The sequence below is a fragment of the Pleurodeles waltl genome, chromosome 6 (assembly GCF_031143425.1).
Source record: "Pleurodeles waltl isolate 20211129_DDA chromosome 6, aPleWal1.hap1.20221129, whole genome shotgun sequence".
Lineage (NCBI taxonomy): Eukaryota > Metazoa > Chordata > Amphibia > Caudata > Salamandridae > Pleurodeles > Pleurodeles waltl.
This window is the reverse complement of record NC_090445.1, coordinates 613,789,896-613,817,623: the sequence shown is the minus strand read 5'-3', so window position 1 is coordinate 613,817,623 and position 27,728 is coordinate 613,789,896. Positions and strand designations below refer to the sequence as shown.

The window sequence follows — 27,728 nt, the reverse complement described above, 5'->3', positions numbered from 1 at the left end:
TATCGACAGGGCAAACCTTGTGTTATACAACGGGAGAAAACGCCCAATAATACCGGATATGTGTATTTTGTACAGAAAGCATCAAGATTTGTGTGTTGCATTACTTTTTGAAAGGCAGAACTGATAATGCACATGATGTATCACATCCTGTACATGCAGAACCCGGAGAATTGCATTTTAACTTTACAATAACTATTACACTACCCACCAGGGTACTTGTATTTAGGGCCTGGTGTGTGAGTGAACACATACACACAGGTTTTATGGGGGATACAACACAGATTTGAGCTGTAGATCAAGCATCTTTGCCAGAGATTGCTCTGAGGAGTGAGCCTGTAGACACAACTTCTGTAGGGGAGGTGGCACTAGGAGGTGAACCAATGCACAAAGCTCCTACGGTGGAAAAGACACTGGAGCGTGAACATGCACATACAGCTTTTACCAGTGAGACAACACTGAAATAAGAACGTATAGACACAGGTAAAACTGAAGACAGGGCTTGCTGTTTAAGAGAGGATTTGATGAATATTTGACTAGTACAAATGGCAAGGCAGCACTTTGTAATGGGAGATTCTCGTTAGACAAGTTCAAGTTATAAAAGCGTGAGGACAGTGTTTGAAAGTGTGAGCTGTAATATTTTTTTTTGTTTAAGTGAAGTAGAATAAAAAAGTTCATATAACAAAAAATTCAGTTTTTTTTAAATTGCAGCAGTAAACAGACATTTTGTGTTTATCCACGATAGTATCTGACAGTTGCCTTCTTCACTAGTGTGGTGGTACTCAACCAACTAATGCCGCAAACACCTTCCACAACAAGGACTAATATGGAAAGTTTGTGTCATTACTCCATGCGACAATTTCTACACCACCCTCCCAATCTGCTTAGCAAATTGCAACAAAGCAGACATGTTTACTACCTCAATTGCTTTGATGTATTTACTAACGGTCAAAGATTAGTGATGAAGTAAACTATAGCGAAACTAATTGTACATCACAATGCCCTCTATGTCACTGCTGGATGTTGTCTCAGAGAAAGTGTTGTAGAAGTTGACTGTGGTCGAACACCTCAGGCTGGTGATCTGTTGAAAGAAAAAGTGGAGCATGATTGTCAAAAACATCTTTAAAAGGTTTATCGGACACCGGTCAAATTGGAGAAGCTTGGTTTGTTAGACAGGTGGTGCTAGGATGTCAGGAAACTGAGGCAGATCACCATTACACGGTCCTAACTGAGGCTCATGTAAAAATGTTAACATTAATTAAATTTGTTTTTAAATGCCGACGTAACACTATCAAAACAGAGACATTCTATGTAAGGACACAAAAAGCTGAGCATACGGAAAGAAAAGCTGTGGCTACAATGTGACCTGATGGTGACAAAAAAAAAAAAAAACCTGACAATTTGTAAATCCTCTCACACCCGACATTTAGACATATGGCTAAGCACAAATGAAAAAAATATTCAAACTTATAGATCAATTGGATTTATTTATTTTAACTTGGATAGGTTTCTTAGATCTCTATTATTACTGATGGATTGTCTAAATAGAATCAATAGTATTACAGTTAAATAATGTAAGCTGAAGATTAGTTTTCAACCTTGCATTAACGTAAGCATAAGTAATTTACTTTGATATATCATAGTATTTGTCCTGCTCTTGTCAACATTGTTCACTTGAGCTTCTTTTACCCGTTTACTCACATAATTAGCATAGAAACTATCTTGAAATACCATGAAACTTTACAGCTATGTACTGTTATTCTTGATATATTTCCAACTGATGCGTTTCATATATTTGATGGCAAAAAATGATGCAGTAAAAATGGATGGTCAGGAAAAACAAAGTGTTAATATTGCAAATTGTGCAGTAATTACATGATGTGTATTTACATGAAACCTGGTTTTCATTCATACGAGCTCCCTTGCTCCATTTTAAATGAGGGATTCCCTTTCCTTGATGCGTGGAGCATCATTGGTGATAGCACAGCTGGTCGATCTACACACATCGTCGCTCTTCACACTAAAGAGAAACGGGCCTCCAACCCTGTAGTATGCCAGAACGGCCTATGAGACACAGTTATGAGAGGTCATCAGCAGGAAGATGATGATACCCAAGTTTGACATGAGTGGCAGCTGTTCGTGTGGCCAGAGTTGCCTATTTGTGCTTCCCGTAGTTTAAATGAACTAAACACTGTCTTACAGTCTTGTAAAACTACTGTCGCTGACTGCGATGTACTGTTAAGAGGCTGACGGGTCCCTAGCCTAGCTTAGACAGGCTGCCATCATAGCTAATAAGCACTTGCCACAGTGCACAATGTTACTTGTAACTCTGACTAAAGTAGGGTGGACGCTAAGTACAAAGATCTTTGGGTAGGACTTTAAAACAAGAAGTTTTACCATCAACAACCATTTATTGAGGTTGTCTTCGGGAACAATTCCAACCAATTAGAACACCGTCATGATTTATAGTTAGTAATCCTTTAATGCAATTGTTAAGCCACAAGAAATAAAAAGCAAATCAGCCCCTCATGTCATTTTCATTAATGGAATATAAATTGCATTGTAAATCAAAAAGAGACAAACCGTATCAGAGAAACGCTGCATAGAGTACAATACTAAAGGTTTTTGCCCATACTTGTTAAAAAAAAAAAAAAAAAAAAAGAATCAGCATCAGACTTGAAGGAATACAAAAATCTGTTCAACAGAAGTCATCAATCAAATCTCTACTGAGTAATTAACCAATAACATTATTTTTGCATATAAAACTCCTTTTCCGAGAAGATATGGACGTTTCCTTTGCTTCCTCCAAATTAATTAATAATTTTCTGATTTGGTTAAAATACAGTTTATGGCTACTACTGCTGGCCTGATTAATTCACTGTTCTCACCACTGTTACTGAAAAATACAGAATTAATCAAAGAATTATATGCAAACATTGTGACTGTTAATAAATTTAATGACTCACCTACCAGACTGTAAACGTTTTTTGGTTGGGAAAATACCTACTGTCAGCTTACACTGGGCTTAGGGACTGCGCATTTATTATAATTGGATGGCTTAATTGTCAGTCTCATTTGCTTGTTTTTTTTTTTATTTAACTTGTGTGGACTTTCCTTCCTCTTCTTGTGTTTGCCCCTCTACTACAGCATAGCCTCATTAATTGCGCCCTTCCAATGCTTACTTTTTAGGCACTGCCTTTTTTTTCTTTTTGGTGAAGTATTACAGTGTATGTGTTTGCAGCTGTGTACTTCTCATCCCCTCCGTGCTGTGCTCCTTGCTCTCTCTCGCCAATGTGCTTTTCATCCAACCCCTCCATACTGCACCCGCCCTCATGCGCTTCTCCCCCTTGCTTTTTTGCACGCATGCCTCTACGTCAAGTGTCATTTCCTTCTTCCATCCTCCCACTCTCCATTGCTGTGTTTTGTTAAAATGTATTTATTTTTTGTTGCGGAGGACGAGGCAGCAATTTCTCTCAGCCAGTCTGCCTTACTTTTATGTCTTTTTTTATTTACCAATCAACCTCGGATTAAACATTTTTTTTAAATGGCTCTCGCTCTATTATGCATGCATGCATGCCTACAAAATGATGCATGTGGGCAGCTACATAACAACGCTGCTCTGGGACTGTACTTTTTTTTTTTTTCAAAAGTTTTTCGCCATTCTGCACAGTCTTGGTGCTTCTATTCAGATTGGCTACAAAGGCTTTTGCAAAGCCATTAGGTCCCAAAGGCAAGATCTACTGGCTTTGCCAACGAGGGTTAGGTTCAAGACTGTCCAACTTGCATATTGCAGTGTAAACAAATGCCACTTCTTTGGGCTGTCTACCAAATTTTTAAATATTATGCTTATGGAAAAATTTCCCTGTGTCCCGATGATGACCCTTTAGTGATTAAGACAGTTAGAATGACATTGACTACTCGACTGATTTTAGGAACAATTAACTTAGCATAAATTTAGTATTGGAGTCCAGTGCTGGTTCTTTCTTTGACACACATACAAGCTAAAATGATTTATACTGTACTGTATTTATGCAACATGTGATCACTTAGTGCACTGTGTGCTTTCTTCTAGGATACTTGTCCATTTTAGACTTACAATACAATTCATCTTCATGCAGCAAAGGTTACTTGGCGTGAGAGTCTGATTTTTGTTCAATTCTGCTTACCATCAACTGCATTAGAGCCTTATTGACTATACCTGATGAAGGTCTTCTAAATGGTTTGATTTGTTCATGAAGGCAACCTCAATGAATTTGATGATGACATTTGCATACCGGGATTCTTAGATGTTTACAAGGCAGCTCCTATTTTATTTTTTCTTAAAACAACAAGTAACACAAAATACACAATGTGAACAATGAAACAGGAGGACAAGGACTTTTGCTGGCCAGGGAAATCAACTATCCGTGTCTACGGTCTACAGCATAAAGTTTTTGATCTCCAATGACAGTGCCAGGCTCCTATAGATACCAAGAAGTATTTATGTTGTACCTATGATCTGTTCAGAAACATAACCTCAGCAGAACGTTAAGTGGGTATCAATTACCAAGGCAGTTAAATATGGAAAGAAGGTTGAAAAAGTGTTGAAACAGGACGTACTCCAGACCAATGCTAGGTTTGAGAAGGAGACAGTGTGGTTGGGGCAGTCATTGCTTGAACCATTTCCATCTAATGCAATTAGTTTGTCTTTTTTTATGCCAAATGAATTAAGTACCCAACTTCAGTGGTTCAGTGAGCTACAAAGAAATTCAAACTATGGCCACAGAGATATTCGAGGTGGCACACAATTATACTGGTAGAAAAATATCTGAAACTAGTTTGTTGCTTCCAAAAGTAAATGTCAACCTTTGCTTCCGGAGCAATTTCATCCCCTATATACTACACAACGTGTGACCCAGAAGACATAGTTATGAATCTTAGAACTGTTGATGGTTTCTGGTAGGTCTCAGTTTTGTTGGTTTGATGTGCGATGATATTAATTAGGTCTAAAATAAATGAGAATATATTAATGGCTGCTGAGGCTCATCTCGCCTGGCATCCTACAGTAATACTCTAAACTGATTACGTTTTGAATGCCTCAAATACAGACATGGTACTGAATTTTCCACGTGAACTAGGTGGAACTGGGATAGGTAAACGTAAAACCTGTTTATGCCTAGCTGAGACACCTCGTTCATGTGATAGGATCTCACAGGATCACACCAAACACAATACAACTGATGGGAAAGAAGGTTCACTCTGTGAAAACAAGTGAAACTGGACCAGTTTAGCTCCCTAGGCTGTACATTGCAGTTTCTATTCTGCTCATATTTTTGTATAAACATTTGTAAAGCAGTTCAGTGCCCAAAATAAATGCCATTGAAGACCATTGATACTAAAGAGAAACAATTAATGTAAGGTTGCAGGCCTACTGCCTTCTGGGAAACACACTGAAATCAAAGCCTAAGTATGATCTAAATGTGTACCCTGGTAAAAATGTAGACAACAAGATATCTAAGAAAAACAATTGTCTGTCTCTGCCTTCTCACATCTGAGATAGCCTTATTTTGAAACGAGAGACAAAGAACAAATCACCCTGCTATTAAATTTACGACCGTTTCACATTCATTACTTCTATAATACATCAATTACCTGAATATAAAAATACCCCACTCTCTCCTCTTCCACCTACCCACTGGACCAGGTCCTTATTTTTAAACCGTGACCATCCACTGCTAACCAGGATGACTTTCAATGAAGTACTTCAAAAGTTGACCATTTTGGAAGCCCCTCAAAACGAGACACCAACTAAAGGGATTCTTTTTACAGAGTTTATTTTGTATAATTGTGAAGTGATAACTGAAGAAGAAGGAATGATAACTGAAGAAGGAGGAATGGGAACTGTCCCCCGTACAAATGAGTGCCTAGTGAAAAGGAGTATGATGACAGGTCTGCCAACCAGGAAGCAGAAGTGTCTCGGTTACAGCATTCGTTCGGGAAAAAATATCACACAATGAGTAACGCTGTCTAGATTTAAGCCCTCCTTGTTAAGTTTGAGTATGTAAATTCTCCAAAAGTGTTACTAGTCATGTATCGCTCCAACATTTCAGAACATGTAAAGGCACAACCCGCTCCATCGGATGTAAATTTATGTGGCTAGCTTCTGTAGTCATCTTGTGGCATTAAAGGAAGTGTAAAAGGAGGAGTTTGTTAGCCAACGTGGAAATGGGGAGGGTAAATATTAAGGAGCAAGAAGTGAGTGATGCGGAAAGATCGATCATGGAGCAGGCGAGGAGGAGATAAGCCGCAGAGTATTGTCTGAGAGTCAGTGTTTGTGTGAGTCACTTTAGTGGCAGATGTTTCAACGGCAGATATTAAGGCTTATTATTACAGCACCATATCTGAACCACCACACGGATAGCCGCTTACAGTTGCATATATAGCTGTTATTAACTATGTGTTTCAGGTCCTCAAGGCTGACAAATATCCCAGCAGAATGCCGACCCACGGCACCGTATGTTTTCCATAATTACTGCTTTTAATTTTTTGGCTGACCACAGGTACCTTTAAAGTAGCAGCATTACCAAAAATAGTTCTCAGAAAAGGACTACAAATGAAGCAAAATCAAACGAGAATGATGTCATTCACTGTGTAAACTCAAAATCTACAATCTGCCATGTCTTCCAACCCAGTCACTACTCACATTCCACATCTTACTTCAAGAAAGGATAATACAAAATAAATGTCTTGAAGTAAAGCACTGTTTAGGCTCGGGGTGTACCAAATGCACTGGAATGACTGGGGTAATTGAGCATCGTTCAGTGCAATATTGAAAAAAATGATCTTCCAGTTAAGCTTGTGGTAACATTCTCTGGATCTTGCAGAAACATTCAAATGCAAAAATCTGTTTGTGTGATATTTCTCGGGAAAAAAATATATTGTTGAAAAAAATAGTCTGCAAAAAACCCCACTTTGCAGTTTTTTTCCACACTAGCATCTATCTAGCACAATTTTGCTCTTATAATTAAACAAAAAAGTTATTAAATTCTATAGCCTTTCGAAGGATTTCCACATAGTTAATGAAACTCACAGATGTCAAGTCCTTCAATTTCACACACCCCTAATTTAGAATTGTAGTTTTCATTAGCTACGGAGTAAACAGAGTGAAAAACTAAAGGAAGAATATGTAACGTAGGAGGGAATTAGTAAAGTACATGGACCACTTCAATATTAAATGTGACACTCTTTCAGATTTCAAAAGGTATACATTCAGTAACAGGAAGACATGTGCAACAAACTTCGAAGACAACTCCTATTTACATTAAAAGACGTTTAAGACGAGCTTCTAAATTATGAATTTCATTTTCTGAAAACAGAAGGTAGTGCCGGTTTTAAAGGTACTAAGCCATTCCTAATCAACTAATCGACCCATTTTTCTCTTCTAAAAAGAAAAGAGGCTGTATCGTAGAACAAGCTCATGTTGGTCCTTATGCATGAGATTATCTGAACCAATAATGGGTGGAGCAACAGAGCTTTGACCACAAAAATATTACATATTTTGTTTCGATGGTCCTAAATACTTTTTGCCACCATTTTTGTACTTCACTTAATTGGAAAGATTAGAGGTGGGCTCCACCGAAAACTGGGCACTAACTGTCCAGCCAAGATCCCTGCTTCAGTATCAACATTTCTCTGCAAAGGCACAGAAACAGGGTGCAGCTACCATGCATGGAGAATCTGCAAGCCAAGAGGACCCGTGAGGTGTGTTCGTACTGGATGGTTAACCAGTCAGCACCAGTTTTATTAGGAAATGCCGACGACACCTGTGACTGGGGGTAGGAGAAAGGTTAAAAAAGAAAAACAAAAAAAAAAAAAAAAAAAAAAGAGCGGGGCAAGTCGTGAGGCAGAAAAATGACAAAAATAAAATCATAATTAAATGAAAATAAATATCAAAAGATAGACAAAGAAAAAGGATTTATTCAAAGTCCTTCCTCAACGACGACCATGCAAGTTAAATAAAAGTACAAATACAGGCTTAACAGTCCTTATCTCTAACTTTAAGCTCCGCTGAAAGCAGAGTGTTTTTCCATGTCACCGATTGTTTTTCATTTGCTGATGCTTTCCTGTACTTTTTTAAAATACAGCCCACGTTCTGGCAGAGGTTCCCCACTTGATATGTGTTGAGGGAGCACTGGACTTCAGTGGTTTCCATGTTGCCATCTCCAGAGTGAGTCAGTTTGATGGCGGTGCGGTTCCATAGCTCCGTTCCACAACGAGTGTACAACGCTGGGCAACAGTAGCTCCCTAACAGTGAACTTGCTCATCAGCCAGGCTGGAGGTGCAGAGGTTTCCTCAGCAATATTTGTGAAACTGATACCTGTGACCTGGCAGGCGTCTTCCAGGATTTTTTGAGTGAGCACCAGGTTTGATTGCTACAGGCGGCCATTCATTCTGAGTGTCACAAGCTGGCAGGCAAAAGAGAAAAATGGAGAAGCAACATCCCTCTTAAACATGTCCCTGTGTAAATCAAGAGGGAAAATCAGGCTGCAAGTGTCTTGAGATTTGGAGCGAGGTGAGCTCAGCTTCCTCCACTCCTTTAAAAAAAAAAAAACTGTGTTGACAGCAGAAAAACTGTTAAAAAAATCTTTGATTGTTTGTAAAACCACAGTTCAAGCCGGCTTGTGTCACCTTCATGCCCGCCCGGTGTCACTTAAAGTGTTGCTTGAAGGTTTGGGTCCCCGATGGTTTCACAGTCCGGAGACTCAATGTAGTTGGCAGCCTCTTGCAGCTTAAGAAGCATAGCCATCTGTGGGGTGAGAGAAAAGAGAGGGTTGAGGTCTATTGAATGATTCTAGGTATTCAGGCTGCCCATTCAATCAAACTGTCAATTGAATGAAACAGACACAACAAGTAAACCCCTTCTGGTGGTCCTGGACTGAAGCAGACACAGCTTGCCAGGGCACCCAACATTATAGGTCTGTACTGAGTCCTACCAATGCCTTTTCTTGGCTTATCTTTTCTGCCTGCAATACTACACATTACTGTCCTCACCACTCCCTACAAATTCAATACTTGGAGTTTCTACCAGCAAGCTTCTTTCCGGCCCTGCACAGCATTACTGCATCACAGAACATCTCCCACACTGCTTTGCCAGCACACATCCTCTTGCTATTCAACAGCCACAGCTCTGAATGTCTACCTCCCCTCAAACGTTCATAATAATTCAGTTCAATACTTTCGAAAACTCGTAGGCCTGTCAATGTACTTTTATCATAACTCTTCCACTCTAAACTATACCTCCCAATGCTGAAATGTAAATACACAGAGCCCTGACTGTGCACATCAATCCTACCTTGCAATGTTTCCACTGAGCAATACCTTCTTCCATTCCCATTGCATCATTACTCCACAAATGCACCTATATCTAAACTTAAAGCACACCATCCTCCACTACGATTGTCCTGCCAGTGCAAATTTACCCTGCCTCGTGGCACTAAATGTTATTGGAATATTTGGAGCCCACACAGAGCTCTTCCTATGTATTGTAAGCTTGTCTGCCTATACTCCTCACATCTCCCCCACTGAGCCTGGTGTTGCATTCCGAATATTACAGGTTATTTACTTGGAGATCAAGGGCCATATGTACGAAAGCTTTTTCCCATAGACACAGAATGGGTAAAATCCTTTCGTACATCTGGCCCCCAGTGTCTGTTTTGAGAATGAAGTGGAATTACAAATCCCACAATGCATCAATAAACTGACTCTGACTTAGATTATGTTATCGCCTTTTCATTGAAAATGCTTAGTTAAGGCAAGCAGAAAACATCTGCATGTCATGGCAAGCACAAACAGGTGGCTACACATAGATAACATTCTTTATGTAGCATGTGTTGTGTATCACATGCTGTGCGCCAACTTTAAAGAAGTGCTTCATCTCTGAAAGGATGAAAATAGTAGTATATGTAGTAAGGAAAATGTTACTTGCATCGTAAGCTTCTGTTCGTAGCATGAAGTGCTGTAGATTTATATGCGTTACATATTCCTGCATTGGGTTCAGCCCTTACAAGTTGTTTTCTTTGAAAAAGCTTTGAGTCAAGGAATGTTGTGCAACTCCTGCCTTAGTCCACAATGCATCGAGTCACCTTAGATTGTTGTTTGCTCAGCAGATGAAAGGTGAGAGTTCAGTGACAGTAAGTATATGTGCCCCGTGCAATAGTATTTGGTAACTAATTTGTACGGATTCAAAAAAAAAAAAAAAAAGTGCTGTCAATGTTGGCTTCTGGGGAGGAGCTTGGGTGCATGTGAACCCAAAGAACAACATGTTACTAACAGATGTTTTCAGGGAAAGTATAATTTTCCATTCATAGCATGTGTTGCTGTAGATACAAATGATTTACACTGACTGCAACACATTTTCCTCCCAGCAGTGTGGAGCAGGCAGATGATGATGATGTTGGAAGCAAAGTCCTTAATATAGTTTGTCTAACCATTGCTTATTGATGAGTTATGAGCACATGGTAATGCCTTGTGGATGTGAGGGGCTTGACCAAGCAACTGCTCTGCATCTATCAGTTAAAGGGAAGTTATGTTAGAAAGCCATAGTGACTCGCTTTCTATGTGTAAAGTGTGTCCTTGGAGGTTTGAGAAGTACACATTTATTATTGGTAATGCCAGCTTTAAAACTAGGGTATCCCGAATGGGGTTTATCAAAAGAAACAAAAAGTTGGACAGTCAGACAAAAAGACCTCGTCCTATCAATATATTATATGCGCTATGCAACTACGTAGACTTGTTCATGTTCATTGGTGTAATAGCAATAGGTTTCAAGACAGTATAATGCGAGAAAATATTATACAATATCAAATGCACTTGCTGATTTCGGGTGAAGTTATGCCTCTATGAGACCTAAAAGCAAGACACAATGGTTAGTTTTATGAAAAGGCTTAGCCCTATTAATATTGTAAATGACCATCCTTTTAACATCTAAAGTGTGTAACGCCGTTACGCTACAGAATAGAACTGTGCAAAGAATACGGGCAGCTGAATATAGTCAGATTAATGCAGAAGGGTAAAACTACCTTAAGGTAAAAACTTGGAATTGGTTCTAAGCACTACTCTGTCCTTGTGTACCTGAATAAATGGTTCTAGAATAGTGACAACTTGTAGATACAACTTCAGTGAGAAACAAGAAACAACACTTTCCAAGAAAGGAACTGTAAGCTGCATGAGAGAAAAGGCTCACAAGGTGGCTCAATTAGACTTGTGAGAACTGTGTCAAGGCTCCATATGGGCGTTGGAGGTGTTCTTGGGGGTATCCCCTTTTGAAAACTTCCATGAAAGATTTGACTAAAGGAATCCTAAAAAGGGATGAGTGTTCTCTGTTCTGCATTTATGTGGTTACAGGAACTAAATGGAGCATATGGAGGTATGAGCTAGACCGGCCTTCCAAAGAGGTATATGATGGGATATGATGTCCTTAACTTTTAAGGGATCTAACTGCTTGGAGATGCAGTAGGGGCCAACTAGTAGACATATTTTTCCCACTTAGCTGCATAGCATATCTATGTAGCAGGTCTAAAAGCCTTTTGAAGGATTGTCATACTCTCCCTCTGGAAGTTTAAGAAACTCTAAGACCTCAAGTGCCGGATTGCTAGGTTGAACTGCTTGGGGTCTGGGTGCTTGAATTTACCTTGTTACTGTGTGAGAAGTTCTGGCCTAACTGGAAACTTCTTGGGCCGACTCATGGACATTATCAGTACCAAGGCTGTCTGTCTAACGTTGATGCCACTAGGTTGACGGTCTAGAAGACCTACCTTATTCTTATGACAATGCATGGGATGAGTGTGAGAGGTCTTCCATATTGCATTTCACAGGAACTGTGGATGTGGGTACCTGGAGACAAAGTCTTGACATTTTGCATAATCTGGGGTGACAAAAAGGTCAATGACTTGAGAGCCACACCGCCAGAAGTATCTTTGGCGGACTTTTGAATGGAGTTCCCACTTGTGGACTTGTTGATGTATCCTGCTTCACAAGTCTGCAAACTTGTTGTCAACCTCTTGAAGGCATTTCAGTAGGAGATTAATGTTGTGGTGGATTGCCCAGTGCTGGAATAAGGTGTGCTTTCCATCTGCTGCCATTTCTCTGAGGCAAAAACCTTGGTGTTCGAAGAGGGCTGGGGCCATCAAAGAAAGATACCATCTAGCCAGCTTTAAGTAGATCGGTTATGGTTGAGGGAAGAAATAAGGGTGTACCACCTTGAGGAACAATGGCAGTGATCATTCCCAATCACCAGAGAAGAAAGGTTGAAGCTCAGTCCTAAGTCACTGCAAACAATGGGTCAGTCTTGGAGTCGTACCAAAACATGTTCAAAGCATGTACCTAGTGGACAAACTGAAGAGTCACAACATCCAGTGACTCGAAGCTTCTTTGAAGAAAAACAACTTGTAATGCCTGAGCCAAAAACTAGAGAGCAGGAGCATGCAAATCACACATTTACAGCCACAAATGCTACGAAAACAATGTTTTTAAAAACAGCTCGGCCCACTTGGACTTCTTTCTTCACAGTAATATTTGGTGAATATATGAAATGATGATCACATTGATGCATCAGGTGTGTGTGAAACAGGTTACTTAATTGTAACAAGTTTTTCAGCTTGAAGCTTTACTAGATTCACATGTTGTGCACCATTCACCATCTACTAAAAGCTTTAACATTACAGGGAGTGCAGAATTATTAGGCAAATGAGTATTTTGACCACATCATCCTCTTTATGCATGTTGTCTTACTCCAAGCTGTATAGGCTCGAAAGCCTACTACCAATTAAGCATATTAGGTGATGTGCATCTCTGTAATGAGAAGGGGTGTGGTCTAATGACATCAACACCCTATATCAGGTGTGCATAATTATTAGGCAACTTCCTTTCCTTTGGCAAAATGGGTCAAAAGAAGGACTTGACAGGCTCAGAAAAGTCAAAAATAGTGAGATATCTTGCAGAGGGATGCAGCACTCTTAAAATTGCAAAGCTTCTGAAGCGTGATCATCGAACAATCAAGCGTTTCATTCAAAATAGTCAACAGGGTCGCAAGAAGCGTGTGGAAAAACCAAGGCGCAAAATAACTGCCCATGAACTGAGAAAAGTCAAGCGTGCAGCTGCCACGATGCCACTTGCCACCAGTTTGGCCATATTTCAGAGCTGCAACATCACTGGAGTGCCCAAAAGCACAAGGTGTGCAATACTCAGAGACATGGCCAAGGTAAGAAAGGCTGAAAGACGACCACCACTGAACAAGAGACACAAGCTGAAACGTCAAGACTGGGCCAAGAAATATCTCAAGACTGATTTTTCTAAGGTTTTATGGACTGATGAAATGAGAGTGAGTCTTGATGGGCCAGATGGATGGGCCCGTGGCTGGATTGGTAAAGGGCAGAGAGCTCCAGTCCGACTCAGACGCCAGCAAGGTGGAGGTGGAGTACTGGTTTGGGCTGGTATCATCAAAGATGAGCTTGTGGGGCCTTTTCGGGTTGAGGATGGAGTCAAGCTCAACTCCCAGTCCTACTGCCAGTTCCTGGAAGACACCTTCTTCAAGCAGTGGTACAGGAAGAAGTCTGCATCCTTCAAGAAAAACATGATTTTCATGCAGGACAATGCTCCATCACACGCGTCCAAGTACTCCACAGCGTGGCTGGCAAGAAAGGGTATAAAAGAAGGAAATCTAATGACATGGCCTCCTTGTTCACCTGATCTGAACCCCATTGAGAACCTGTGGTCCATCATCAAATGTGAGATTTACAAGGAGGGAAAACAGTACACCTCTCTGAACAGTGTCTGGGAGGCTGTGGTTGCTGCTGCACGCAATGTTGATGGTGAACAGATCAAAACACTGACAGAATCCATGGATGGCAGGCTTTTGAGTGTCCTTGCAAAGAAAGGTGGCTATATTGGTCACTGATTTGTTTTTGTTTTGTTTTTGAATGTCAGAAATGTATATTTGTGAATGTTGAGATGTTATATTGGTTTCACTGGTAATAATAAATAATTGAAATGGGTATTTTTTTTTTTTTTGTTAAGTTGCCTAATAATTATGCACAGTAATAGTCACCTGCACACACAGATATCCCCCTAACATAGCTAAAACTAAAAACAAACTAAAAACTACTTCCAAAAATATTCAGCTTTGATATTAATGAGTTTTTTGGGTTCATTGAGAACATGGTTGTTGTTCAATAATGAAATTAATCCTCAAAAATACAACTTGCCTAATAATTCTGCACTCCCTGTAGACTTAAACCAGAGTGGCGGCGTCATGATTCTGCTGAAGCATGGTGATCATATGGTGTGGTTTTGTGGGAGAGTCACATATGAAACTAGAACAGAATCAAGTTCAAAACTATTGTTACAGGTGATTAACCTGTTATTTTTAATGCCCAAAAACTCTTGCAGATTCAAATGCTGTGCACTGATTACGTAGTAGTGTATTACTTATGTGGAGGAGGGCAAAAAGAACACACAGCGTTATGTAAATATTTTAACATGGTGTGATCCACTCATGCTTTTTTTATTATATTGTATATCTATACAATAATATTTAGTAAAGGTGTGGTGTGTACAAATAAACAAGATGTCACTCCACAAATTTCTTGCACAGGCACATTACTAATAAACGCTAATGTTACACTTTCTTCCTGGTAAGATATGCCCTTGGTTTAGTGTCCAATAATTTAGTCTGTCATTTATAAAATAGGTGTGTTTGCATAGTTCATTTGACTACTGTACTCTTAGTCACAGATAATCCAGGATTCTGCGGAGTTTATGCTATGAAGAACTTTAGTCTTTCTCATTTCTTAGGTATTTGTCTATAAAACATAACAACTGTACTCACAACTAAATTGTGTAGCACTCTTTCAGCTGAGGTAGTTGGATTTTGAAAGAAAGGCTGCAAGTATATTTTTCAAAGTGAAAAGGTGAGACTATTTTTGGAGCAAACCTATGAAGTATTCTCGACTACTTTATTATGTAAAGTACTTGCACTGAAAGCTTGCAGATGTAATACCTATTAAGAAATTAGTCTTAAACTTTACATTTTTAGACTTGTTATACATTGATTCAAAGCATGCTTTTCATGAAAAATCATGCTTTTCATGAAACGTGTTAAATAAAATTAAATTTAACAAAGTAAACAATATGGAGCATAAAGTTTTTTTTCACCCTCTAAGAATTTGTTGATTACCAGAATTGAGAAAACGTGTCTTGCATTTATCCCTCAGAGGCATAGCGTAAACCAGAATCCAACAAGTGCTTTAGATATGTACAATTATTTCTTGCATTAGACGGTCTTGAAAATTATTGCTGATACACCAATAAACATTAACGAGTCTAGTTTCATAGCTAATGTACTATATTGATAGGACTAACCCTTTTTATAAGGCTAACCAACTTTTTGCTGCTTATGCTAAAGTCAACAAGGGTCAGCCTATTCCTTAAGTAGGAACTGCAAGGTGAATTGTCAAATGCATTCAGACTTGCTACCCCAAGGCTCAATGTGCACTTCCCACAAGAGTGGTCTTGTAGCTTCTTTTATAATGCATAACCATTTGTCTGGTGTAGGAAGTTGGCTCTGTATGCACTATTTCAAAGTAAGGAATAGTATGCACAGAGTCCAAGGGTTCCCCTTAGAGGTAAGATAGTGGCAAAAAAGAGATAATGCTAATGCTCTATTTTGTGGTAGTGTGGTCGAGCAGTAGGCTTATCAAAGGAGTCGTGTTAAGCATTTGTTGTACATACACACAGGCAATAAATGAGGAACACACACTCAGAGACAATTCCAGGCCAATAGGTTTTTGTATAGAAAAATATATTTTCTTAGTTTATTTTAAGAACCACAGGTTCAAATTCTACATGTAATACTTTGCATGAAAGGTATTGCAGGTAAGTACTTTAGGAACTTTGAATAATCACAATAGCATATATACTTTTCAAATAAAACACATATAGCTATTTTAAAACTAGACAGTGCAATTTTCAACGGTTCCTGGGGGAGGTAAGTATTTGTTAGTTTTTGTAGGTAAGTAAACCACCTACGGGGTTCAAGTTTGGGTCCAAGGTAGCCCACCGTTGGGGGTTCAGAGCAACCCCAAAGTTACCACACCAGCAGCTCAGGGCCGGTCAGGTGCAGAGTTCAAAGTGGTGCCCAAAACACATAGGCTTCAATGGAGAAGGGGGTGCCCCGGTTCCAGTCTGCCAGCAGGTAAGTACCCGCGTCTTCGGAGGGCAGACCAGGGGGGTTTTGAAGGGCACCGGGGGGGGGACACAAGTTAGCACAGGAAGTACACCCTCAGCAGCACGGGGGTGGCCGGGTGCAGTGTGCAAACACACGTCGGGTTTGTAATAGGAATCAATGGGAGACCAAGGGGTCTCTTCAGCGATGCAGGCAGGCAAGGGGGGGGCTCCTCGGGGTAGCCACCACCTGGGCAAGGGAGAGGGCCTCCTGGGGGTCACTCCTGCACTGGAGTTCCGATCCTTCAGGTCCTGGGGGCTGCGGGTGCAGGGTCTTTTCCAGGCGTCGGGATCTTAGAGTCAGGCAGTCGCGGTCAGGGGGAGCCTCAGGATTCCCTCTGCAGGCGTCGCTGTGGGGGTTCAGGGGGGACAACTTTGGTTACTCACAGTCTCTGAGTCGCCGGAGGGTCCTCCCTGAAGTGTTGTTTCTCCACCAGTCGAGTCGGGGTCGCCGGGTGCAGGGTTGCAAGTCTCACGCTTCTGGCGGGAAACGCTGCTGCCTTTAAGTTGCTCCTTTAGAAACAAAGTTGCAGTCTTGGGTGAACAGGGCCGCTGTTCTCAGGAGTTTCTTGGTCCTTTTAGAGCAGGGCAGTCCTCTGAGGATTCAGAGGTCGCTGGTCCTGGGGAAAGCGTCGCTGGAGCAGTTTTCTTCAGAACGGGGGAGACAGGCCGGTAGAGCTGGGGCCAAGGCAGTTGTCTCCGTCTTCTCTGCAGGGTTTTTCAGCTCAGCAGTCCTCTTCTTCTTAGGGTGCAGGAATCTGAGTTCCTTGGTTCTGGGGAGCCCTTAAATACTAAATTTAAGGGCGTGTTTAGGTCTGGGGGGTTAGTAGCCAATGGCTACTAGCCCTGAGGGTGGGTACACCCTCTTTGTGCCTCCTCCCTGAGGGGAGGGGGCACATCCCTAATCCTATTGGGGGAATCCTCCATCTACAAGATGGAGGATTTCTAAAAGTCAGAGTCACCTCAGTTCAGGACACCTTAGGGGCTGTCCTGACTGGCCAGTGTCCTTGTTTTTCTCATTATCTCTCCTGGACTTGCCGCCAAAAGTGGGGGCTGTGTCCAGGGGGCGGGCATCTCCACTAGCTGGAGTGCCCTGGGGCATTGTAACACGAAGCTTGAGCCTTTGAAGCTCACTGCTAGGTGTTACAGTTCCTGCAGGGGGGAGGTGTGAAGCACCTCCACCCAGAGCAGGCTTTGTTTCTGTCCTCAGAGAGCACAAAGGCTCTCAACGCATGGGGTCAGAAACTCGTCTCTCAGCAGCAGGATGGCAGAGACCAGTCAGTCCTCCACTGAACAATTGGGTAAAATACAGGGGGCATCTCTAAGATGCCCTCTCTGTGCATTTTTTAATAAATCCAACACTGGCATCAGTGTGGGTTTATTATTCTGATAAGTTTGATACTAAACTTCCCAGTATTCAGTGTAGCCATTATGGAGCTGTGGAGTTCGTTTTTGACAGACTCCCAGACCATATACTCTTATGGCTACCCTGCACTTACAATGTCTAAGGTTTTGCTTAGACACTGTAGGGGCATAGTGCTCATGCAGCTATGCCCTCACCTGTGGTATAGTGCACCCTGCCTTAGGGCTGTAAGGCCTGCTACAGGGGTGACTTACCTATGCCATAGGCAGTGTGAGGTTGGCATGGCACCCTGAGGGGAGTGCCATGTCGACTTAGTCTTTTTTTCCCCACCAGTACACAAGCTGGCAAGCAGTGTGTCTGTGCTGGGTGAGGGGTCCCTAGAGTGGCATAAGACATCCTGCAGCCCTTAGAGACCTTCCCTGGCATCAGGGCCCTTGGTACCAGGGGTACCAGTTACAAGGGACTTACCTGGGTTCCAGGGTTGTGCCAATTGTGGAGACAATGGTACATTTTAGGTGAAAGAACACTGGTGCTGGGGCCTGGTTAGAAGGGTCCCAGCACACTTCTCAGTCAAGTCAGCATCAATATCAGACAAAAAGTGGGGGGTAACTGCAACAGGGAGCCATTTCTTTACATCTGGTCAATTTAAATGTTTTGATGTTACGATTTTAGGAGCCATACTATCCACCATAAACAGTTTGGGTCTGGATGATGCATCTTCCCCTCCTCCAATATACGGATATCTTTTGGTGAAGGAAATTTTTCAGCTTTTATAATTGGCCACTATAATAGGTTTCAGTAGCAAGGCTGCCTTGCCCATGCTGTGTATATAGAATCATTGGGATGCTGGAATATTGAATGTGTTTTGCACCGCTACTATCGGAGGAATTGGAGGAAGAGAGAATGTCTTGTACTAATTATTCTAGGGAGCACTGCCCTATGACAATGAATGCAATGCTCAGATGTGGATAGTGGGAATTTTGCATTTTATTTTGTTGCAAACAAGTCTATGCTTAGTGTTCTTTCAATTTGAGGATTGCATCTATAAAGCATTGTTTCAACTCCCACTCATGAGACATTTTCCTCTTGGACTACTTGGTGAGGTATGCTTGCATATGTTCTTCTTCTGGTAAATGTGAAGCTAGTAGTGAAATGTTTCTTTGCATGGCTCAATTAATTTTAAATGTATTGTACCAACCTTGATAGTGGATAAGAAATTGTTTCTCCCTGTTTAGCTGAACATTTTTTATGGTGTTGTCTATTACAATTTGTACAACCTTGCACTGTCTTTGAATTTGAAAGGCCTTTATTGATAGAAAACATAGCTTTTAACTGTAGGTAGTTAGTGTTTCTGCACTTCTTCCTGTTCCCACTGTCCCCTGAATTGCAGTGTCTCCAGATGTTTACCATGCTCACCAGTATAATGCATCTGCTGTAATAATGTTGTTGGCACCGAAAGTTTGAAATGTGTGCCTTTTGCCATGTTTGTCTATGTCTCCTACTTTAATTCTTCCTGAACCTTTGTGAAAGCCGCTGAATCCTCCCAGTAACCATTCCAGCATTGGTTGCATAGGAAGCCTCAAATTTGGAATCAAATGAATGCAAGAAGCCGTAATTTGCAGTAACCTCACTAGCAAATCTCACTGTCACAAACAGTGATGGCTGTAAAGAAAAATGTCCTTGCAATGTCAATATTCATTCTCTTAAGATGGAACAGTAAACACGTTTTTGTTATCTAGTTCTGTTCCATGAAAAAATGTGTGATTGTTGGAAGTAGGGATAACTTTTTCACATTGGCTGTGAACCTCTAACTATGTAACAAAGTCTACTTACTATGGTATTCCTTGACTGAGGCCTCCTTCATCACCAATCGTCCAGCTATTGTACACAGGAACACCCTTGCGTGTTAAGTACTGCCAAGCACTAGGTGAATACTCTTGGTGCTGACTTTATGCCAAATAGCAACAATCTGAATTGTAAATATATATTATTCATTACTAACCTGAGATATTTCATGAGAGCAGAATGCATTAGGATTTGAAATGTGCATCTTTTAGCCCCATCTTTGCTAGATAATCCCTTAAATTAGAAGTGGTAAACACTCTGCAGTTGTGCTATTCAAACTTTTTGTCTTTTGAAAAATGTGTTTGGGAAGCACAAATTGTTTTTAGGTCGGAGTGTGAAGTCTTGTCGGATATTCGGAACTAAATAATTTCTTCCATCCGTTTCCTCTGGAGGTATTTGCTCTATTGCTCCCTTTTGGAGTAGTGCTCATTTCTCCTATGGTAAGAGGCAGTTGTATTCTTGCTTGTAATTTTGGCACTTTGACAGTATTGTTGCTTGTTTTGTGATGAACACTACACAATAACCCTTTTTAACTATGTTCACTACCAACTTGTCAGTTATTATGGACTCCCACTGTTTATGCAATTTTTGGTTCTGCCCCATGCAGGTTTTATACATTATGGAAATGTCCTGAATGAGTCACTTTGAGCTATCTGATTCTTGAAATACTTGACCTTTCCTTTGCCTTGTTCACAAAAATGTTGTTTGTGTGAAGTTGTAACTTGCTTCCACTGCCCTACAGGTTCAAAGATAACATTTGACCCTTACAACTGAAAGTAAGAATGGTTGATGCTGAAACTCTATCTTTATCTCTTCCTTCAGCAGCAAATCATCTTTTGTAGTAACCTCTTGGCTGTAAGTTCCCCATGGATTTTGCAGTGCATTTGTTTTTGTCATATATTTTAATTTGTCATCTACTGGAGGCCCAAACAAATGTTCTTTGGTTAATCAAATGCCATTCACATTAGACTGCACCTTGACTTTAAAGAAGTACACAGTCAAGTATGTATTCTTAGAACAGCACCTGCTTGACAATTGTCAGCCATGTCAGCAGAATTCAAACATGACATGTTCGCAGTAATTTGTCCACCTTCAACCAGAATTTGACCTTTCTTTTGATATTCCTTTGGAAAGTTTACTGGGTCTGGTATCTCAGTTCACTGCTTATGGGCATACCTGTTGAGTATATCATTGGAGTTTGCAGTGACCATTATATTGTGGCTACACTTTCCATTTTGTGGCCTACTGCAGGTACCATTAATTAATTTTTATCCACGTGTGATTTACCGTACTGTTAGTCATTTGTGGAAGTCTTAAATGTTTTCCTTAATTTGTTGAATTACAGCTTTGGCAGGTACTGAGCTTTTAAAAACCTCTTTAGATTAATGAATGCAAGCAACATAGGTAAGAATTTTTTTTCCTTTGTGATGGTGTTGAAGAAACAGAAATTCAACTGTTCCTCCTCCAGCCACACTCCAAAGGTTATAGATGATCGTACATAAAGGAGATGTGCTTATAATAAGTGACAGACAGTCTTGCTTCCGTACAAATTCAACCCCCATGTTAGCGAGTCTTTACCCAACTCCTGCCAAATTATTTCATCCTTCTCTTGCAGATCATATGTAGTGTCTTCAGTCAGATCCTGTGGGTTTTCCAATGTATTATTTTTGAAGACCCTTTGTTCTTCTAAACCTTGTTCGTCCTGTTAAGATGTTGTCTGAGTGCTACTTTTTTGTTTAATTTTTCTAACTCCTCCCTAGATCTTTTGACCTGTTATTGTCATGGCATAGTAGAAGTAGACTAAGCTTCCTTGAAAAACTGCATCTTTTTTTAATAAAGGAGCTCAACCCACTCTAGAGAACATTTTTATTTCTGTCACTCTCAGCTACCCTGAATCACTTTTTAGTCGCAACTTTTTATCCTCAATCATCTTTCGAAGCCGAGTTGACGATTTTATTCTATCCCTCTTAGTGTCCTAACCCAGAGGAGTAACAATTCAATAAAGCTCTAACATCTGGTTTGTTTAAGACATCGAAGATCTCTCAGCATGACTTATTTGATGATTCATTGGCTGTCTTGATGTTGAGATGGAGAATGTCTTGACTGACATTTAGGTGTGGAGAAACAATTGGTATATTTAATATCTTTGGTTCTCGACATCTTTGAATGCAATTAATTTTTCTAGTGTTTTCCCCCATTTTACTTTCAATTAATAAAACCTTCAGTAGTATTAATGTATGTGATGACTTGGACGTTTAGCATTTCAGCTTCAACAGTCCTTCTTTTCAAGGCACTACTGGATTAGTGTTTTTACCATGAAGAATGTTTTAGAGTGGTGGGGGATGATTCAACAGAGAGAACATATGGGGCATAAATATGAATTATAGTGTTCACCCTCTTCGCCAAAATGTCCCCTTAGTCTGAACGATCTAAATATATCTCTTAATGATCCCCCTATTTTTGCCCTTAAGATTTATGCTCCCTCCAACATCAACAGCAGCAGTGTAACAACGTTTTTTCCTTTACATTTAACATTTTTTGACTTCAATAGTTGACAACCACAGCAAAATGTAAATAACATGATGTATTGAGACCCTGTACAAAATGGTGTTAAAGAGACCCCGGTCAATGTTCGAAATCAGCCTGGTCTAGGACCCATGAAAAAAAAAAAAAAGTATGAGTGCCTTCATTTCAACCTGCAACTTTGTCATTTCTGCTTTTTAAATTTCTTGGCTCATGCTGACTCCAGTGCTTCTTTTTGCAATATTCTTTCAGAACTCAACTCTAACATCTCCAAACCAGTAGGATATATATTTTTTTTTTTAAAGAATCTAAAATGGTGGTCAAGAAGTAAGTCATTGTGGGCTTACGATCGGTATCTCCGTGAGTAATCATATAAGGGCCACAGTACACTCTGCCGTGCACTATAAGGATACTGCAAGTCAATGAGGAGTTCCATAACCGTATAGAGGAATGAGGCTGGAGGGTAATGCAGATCAATGTTTAGACTAGTGCTTCATGTCAGTGCAAGGTGTTTTTGTGATGGAGTTACCCTATTAAGGCATAACTTTGAGAAATTGTGTTCCCATGATCGAGACTGTCCCTGTCCTTATGGAGATGGGTAGTTTTGAATGGTAGTTCCCAGATAAGTCTGCAGATGATGGTCCTGAATGAAGACCTCAGCTCAAGTGCATCACTGGATTTGTCCGTTTCAGTATCTTATTTGAGGAGTTCTTCAGTATTATCCAGCCCTTGTCTACAAAAGTGTCGGCATAATGATCAGTGTGAAGGGTCTGCACTTCCAGCCATATTCCTAAGACCCATAATAAAGAATGTCACCTAAAAATGAGACAAACTGCTGGCCGTATCACCTGCATCCATCAATCACACCCAATAACCACAACCTTTCTTTTTGTGCTCTTCTAGGACGGACTTCTGGATTTCTTCAATTTTTTCCCCTTGAGGGGGCTGTAGCTCTATAATAATTCCATGGAATTGACAAAGTGCAGAGAAATCCTGCTTTTAAGTTAGATTTCGTGCATGCAGTATTTAATCTCTTGCTCTCATTTTCAGGTAATGGACCTTAAAAATCACTCAATTTCATAGACCTTTCCTGGCTGTTGTGACAGTTACTAAGCCTGGCTAAGCATCCCTTTCTCTGTAGGCTGGAGGCTGTGGTACAGGTTTGTAATTATATTCTTCTTTCCATATCTCATGTGAGGAAACCAGGTTTTCACTTAACGTGTAAACCATATGACATTTTTAACTGTGTGCAACATAACCAAAGGGTATCTGCCTACTTTTCGGGGGTTATATAAGCTCAATAACATCTGGTCTATAGTATGTGCCCTCCCTTCTCCACGTGGCCACTCAAGTCCTGTTGGCCAAAACAGCTGCAGGATGTCTACTACAAAGCTTCCATTCTCTACATCTGCCATTCTTGTCCCCTGATCCTCTGCCTTGGCCACTGTAATTGTGAGATTGTGCATCCGCAGTGTTTTCTACTTTTATAGATGCATTTATATTATAGATTTGCCTCATTTGCCACATAATCCGTCATCTATTGCATGTTCTGCAGATTTTAACAAAAAGCATTGTTTCTAGCTCAAACGGTTCAAAAGTTACCAAAACCACAACAATATGTGTTGCCGCACTATGGAAGGCCCTTTGCCAAAGGTTGTCTGGCCACCTTTCTGTTGCTTACTGCTATAGTTGGGTGTTTAACTGGTATTAAAGAGATGCATCCTATGCCCAAACAGTGTAAAAACTAAAAAAAAAAAAAAACAATTAAGTAATACAATCACAAATTGTGCTGCATTACACCACATAATTAGCTTTTTTTGTCATATAATTGACTGAATCCTGCCCTCCCGTGCCACGTAATTCCAGTGGCCTTCCCCTCTGTGTTATGGTGCACATGTGGTGCTTGCGTCTGATCCGTCCTGCACAGTCCACTGTTGAATTACTTGTGTAGATGGTGCTGCCTTTAGCAACTTGTTGTGGTTTCTGACTCCATCAGTTGCTGTTGGCGGTCTCACTGTCAAGATCCCTACTTTCTCCCAGTGGTACCTTCCTCAGGTGTCATCCTACTTTTATTCTATCTTTGCTGTCTTAGATCCTGTTCTAACAGGCCTTGCGGAATTTGCTTCGCCTGTCTACAGCACTGAGGGCGCATAGTTAGAAAGGTGAGCTCTCTGTGATGGAGTTTATTCAAGTAGAAACAAAAGCACCATTCCTTCTCTTTCACCTCAACACTATAAAGCAAGCCTGCCTTCTGTTTTAATGTGTATTATGTAGTGACCTCATCTTATTGGGTAAGCAACAATATCCTCATTTACCTTGGCAACCCTTATACACTAGTTTATGCTCCTCTTAGAAGTTTTGGTGCTTCTTTATATGCAAGCTGAGACTACACCAACGGCTGACACCTGAAGTACAAAGTGTGGGTTTAAAAAAAGATACACAGATCCAACCACTAGATTGCAGAATTATGCAGTTTATACTGCAAAGTTAGGTCTATGTCATTTGCAGCACCCTCCAAGGTTACTTGTAGATCCAGTCTTACCAGTATAGAAGATAAGTCCTTTGTAGACCCTGATCCTTTTCTAGAATTATTTTGGTATGATTCCGAGGCCAAGATGTAGTTTTTAATGCCTCCACAAAAGTAAATGTGCCCTCTTTGGTAAAAGGATGCTTGAAATACAAGGCATTAGATTATGTTCAGTCCACAATTATATCCTTTTCACCCTAAAGAACCCATTTCTGAACAAGCTCATAAGTAGTTCTGTCTCAAGGTTGTATCGTGCAGAAGGACTGAAGTAGTTCTTTCCCACAAGACCGATTTCGATGCTAGGTTACACAGATCTTATCATTTGTTTAAAGTCTCTTTTCATCCCCTTTACACAATTCTCTGTGGCTTGGGAGATGGTCTCTGGAGCCTCAGGAATAGCCAAAATGACAGAGGGTTTTGTGAAAATCCATTGAGGTTGGCTTGAAATACCAATGTGTCTCCAAGTATCTGTTTATGAACCTCTTATGTACTCTGTGTCTTTCATGGTCCTGTTTTAAGATTTGGATTCACTGGGTAAGCTTGTTGTGCAGTTTCAGAAAAGTGGATAAAATCTAAACCCAGGCACCACTGCTCAGAATCTCTCTCTATAAATGCTTCATGTACATGTACAAAATACCTGCCCCAGAGTTGTTGTGGTCTCACGGAAGAACAAGACTACAAAGTTTGTGGATGAATAGTCCTAAGAATCTCCAATGAAACAGTAGAAAAAAACATAAAAGGCCATTTTATCCACAACAAACATCAAAAATATGGGGAGATGCCACAAGCATTTACCGTTTTGGAGTCATTCTCTTATCAGCTCTATGGCTGCGTTCTATAGTAAAACTCCCTTGAAAATGCTCAGGCCTTAAAAAGTCATGCTCCTTTTGTCATATGATCGGTTTATGATGTTGGGGTTCGGGGGAGCTGGGGAAAACCCAATGGTGGCATGCAGGGTGTGGAACATTGTGGGCTTCAGGTCGATACATTTACTTCGGTTGTGCTGAGGGTAAACACACACATTTTGAGTTTCCATGATATTAAAATACATTTCTGAGCTCAACCAATAGATAGCAGAATTAGGTACAACCTGTAAATCTCTAATACTCTTCAGACTGTAAAAATGATATCTTAGGTTGTTGATTAGAAATGATTATATGTTGTGGATTTGCAACTGTTAGCCTATGAAATTCACGTTCACCATATTGAACTTAGTAACAAAGCTCTAGCTAGAAAATAAACTAATCACAGAATTCTGCCTCTATTATCCCAGAACAATGACACCAAACTTAACACTGCATTTTCAAATTTGACTGCAGTGCCCTTGCTGGGATACACCAAAAATGAAGCATTCACCATCTGTACTAACCAGAGGGTCTGTGTCTAACGAGTTTGGCGTGGCGTCTTTTGTGGTCCTTTCTTCTGCAGGTGAGGTGCTGCTGTGGGGTACAACGGTGGGTGGGGGCAGGTGGTACAGCTTAGACTGGTCCTGTTGAGCAGAGGGCCATGGCAGTGTGTCTCTCACCCACTCTACGGGATCTTCCCATGCTGCTTTCTGTCCATGCACCTAAAGAGAAAAGATTAGGTTTTAGAATTTAAATTTTTTAACAGAGGTGATGGTAACCTGATAGCAATCAAAGGAAAGTTAGTTCTACATTAGAAATTCTAACACTGAGGGCTGCTCTGGTGACTTTTGAAAGAGGCAGGAAGTAAATGTTGGGGGTGAGTTAAAGTTAGCAAGTGAAGGGGGCGAGCCAGAATGACATAAGATAGTTTGAAATGTGTAAAACAAAGAGGGGCAACAGGTGCTTTTTAAAGCTAATTTTGGTGAAAAATCAATAAGGTTTACAAACCAATTTTGATGCATATTTTTGAATATTTTTAGAAATCTGAAAGAGTATCCTAAATCATGAGGAGTTATGCTACATGCATAGCATTGTAAAATAGATGTGGTCAAGAGACAGAAGGCTTGAGCCAAATGACTGGTTTTGTCTCAGTTTGAGATCCAAAATAAACCAGGCTTTCACGTACCTTCTGCCTGCTACCAACATTCTAACCTTATGTGCGAAGAATTAAAATCAAAGCACTAAGCTTTGATGTAAAATAGAAGAAAAAGATAACCAGAGGCAGAACTGCACAGTAGGAAACCAGAGAATCTGGGGCCAGTGCCAGCTTCGTAGTTTGACAAAATGGTATGATTCTAGGTATATATTATATTTCCAAGAGCGCCCGTTCTCTTCATTATCACGTATGAGAGCATCAAATATGGAAGTTCAGGCTGTACAAAAACCTCTTGTGTATAATTTAATGGGCTACAAAGGTTGTTCAATGTAGGACAAAACTTTTGACCAAATATAGGCTGTACTTGACAAATGACTTGTCATAGTGCAGTAGTTCACAAATGGTGTTATTGTCTGGGTTGGGGAAGGATGGGCATAATGTAGCTAATAAATTCATATTTAAAAACTATCAATTTAAATAAATGCCACTGATGCAGTGATGTAATCCGGTCTATTAAGGTGATCCCTTCGGCACATAAAAAAAAAAAAAAAAAACACGTTTTTGTTCATAGGGGGTCATCTGACCTATCACTCAGGTTGTTGACTCTGCATACAGCTTCTGAGATCCAATAATTCCATCCATCAATGACTTATAATACCAAGCTTTACCTTAGAGTGTTGAGGGCAGCAGTTTGAGTAGCTTCTCTAAAAGCTTACTTGGAAGTCATGGAAAACTGTACAGTCTCCTTCCTCCCTGATCTTCGTCTCTCAAAGACTAAAGTCACCTCATTTACCGCGCTAGAGAGGTGCCATTTTGTGTGCAGCCGCTCTCGGAATGTCTTTCTCTAGTAGTTTGTGCAAGTGCTTAGGCCTCACTTTTGACTAACAGCGAGTGCTTCGAACTCACAACACTGCAATGTCTGACATCTGAGCTCGCCGAAAACATAGCCTGCCAAAGACTGCTGCACGTGGTGCGGGGGCCTGAAACAGTTCAAGAGGGGCAAGCAGTGGCAGTTTTAGGGTGGCGCAGCTATTGCCGACGCACCAGGCTGCAAGCTCGGGGGACGCTGGATTTATTATGTTCTTAAGGTGCCAAATGCACCTGCCCCAGGTATCCTCATGTGGCCAGTAATCTTCAGGGGGTGACAATCATGGGAAGGCAATCTTGGCAACCAGTGCACCCCCTGCAGCGATTAACGTTCCATCCAGTCACAGT

The 27,728-nt window shown here is 40.7% G+C and overlaps 1 protein-coding gene across 12 annotated transcripts in view; it reads right to left on the bottom strand.

The window, feature by feature from the left end:
* Positions 1-7,935: 7,935 nt before the first annotated feature.
* NAV1 (neuron navigator 1) overlaps positions 7,936-27,728 on the bottom strand; it is a 950,201-nt gene continuing 930,408 nt past the window's right edge. For all 12 annotated transcript variants that reach the window (XM_069238908.1, XM_069238913.1, XM_069238909.1 and 9 more), the window contains 2 exons: positions 25,882-26,079; positions 7,936-8,782 (listed from right to left, as the gene is read on the bottom strand). In XM_069238908.1, the coding sequence (XP_069095009.1) occupies positions 8,687-8,782; positions 25,882-26,079 (294 nt within the window). In that variant the 3' untranslated portion in view covers positions 7,936-8,686. The remainder of the gene's footprint in view (positions 8,783-25,881; positions 26,080-27,728) is intronic.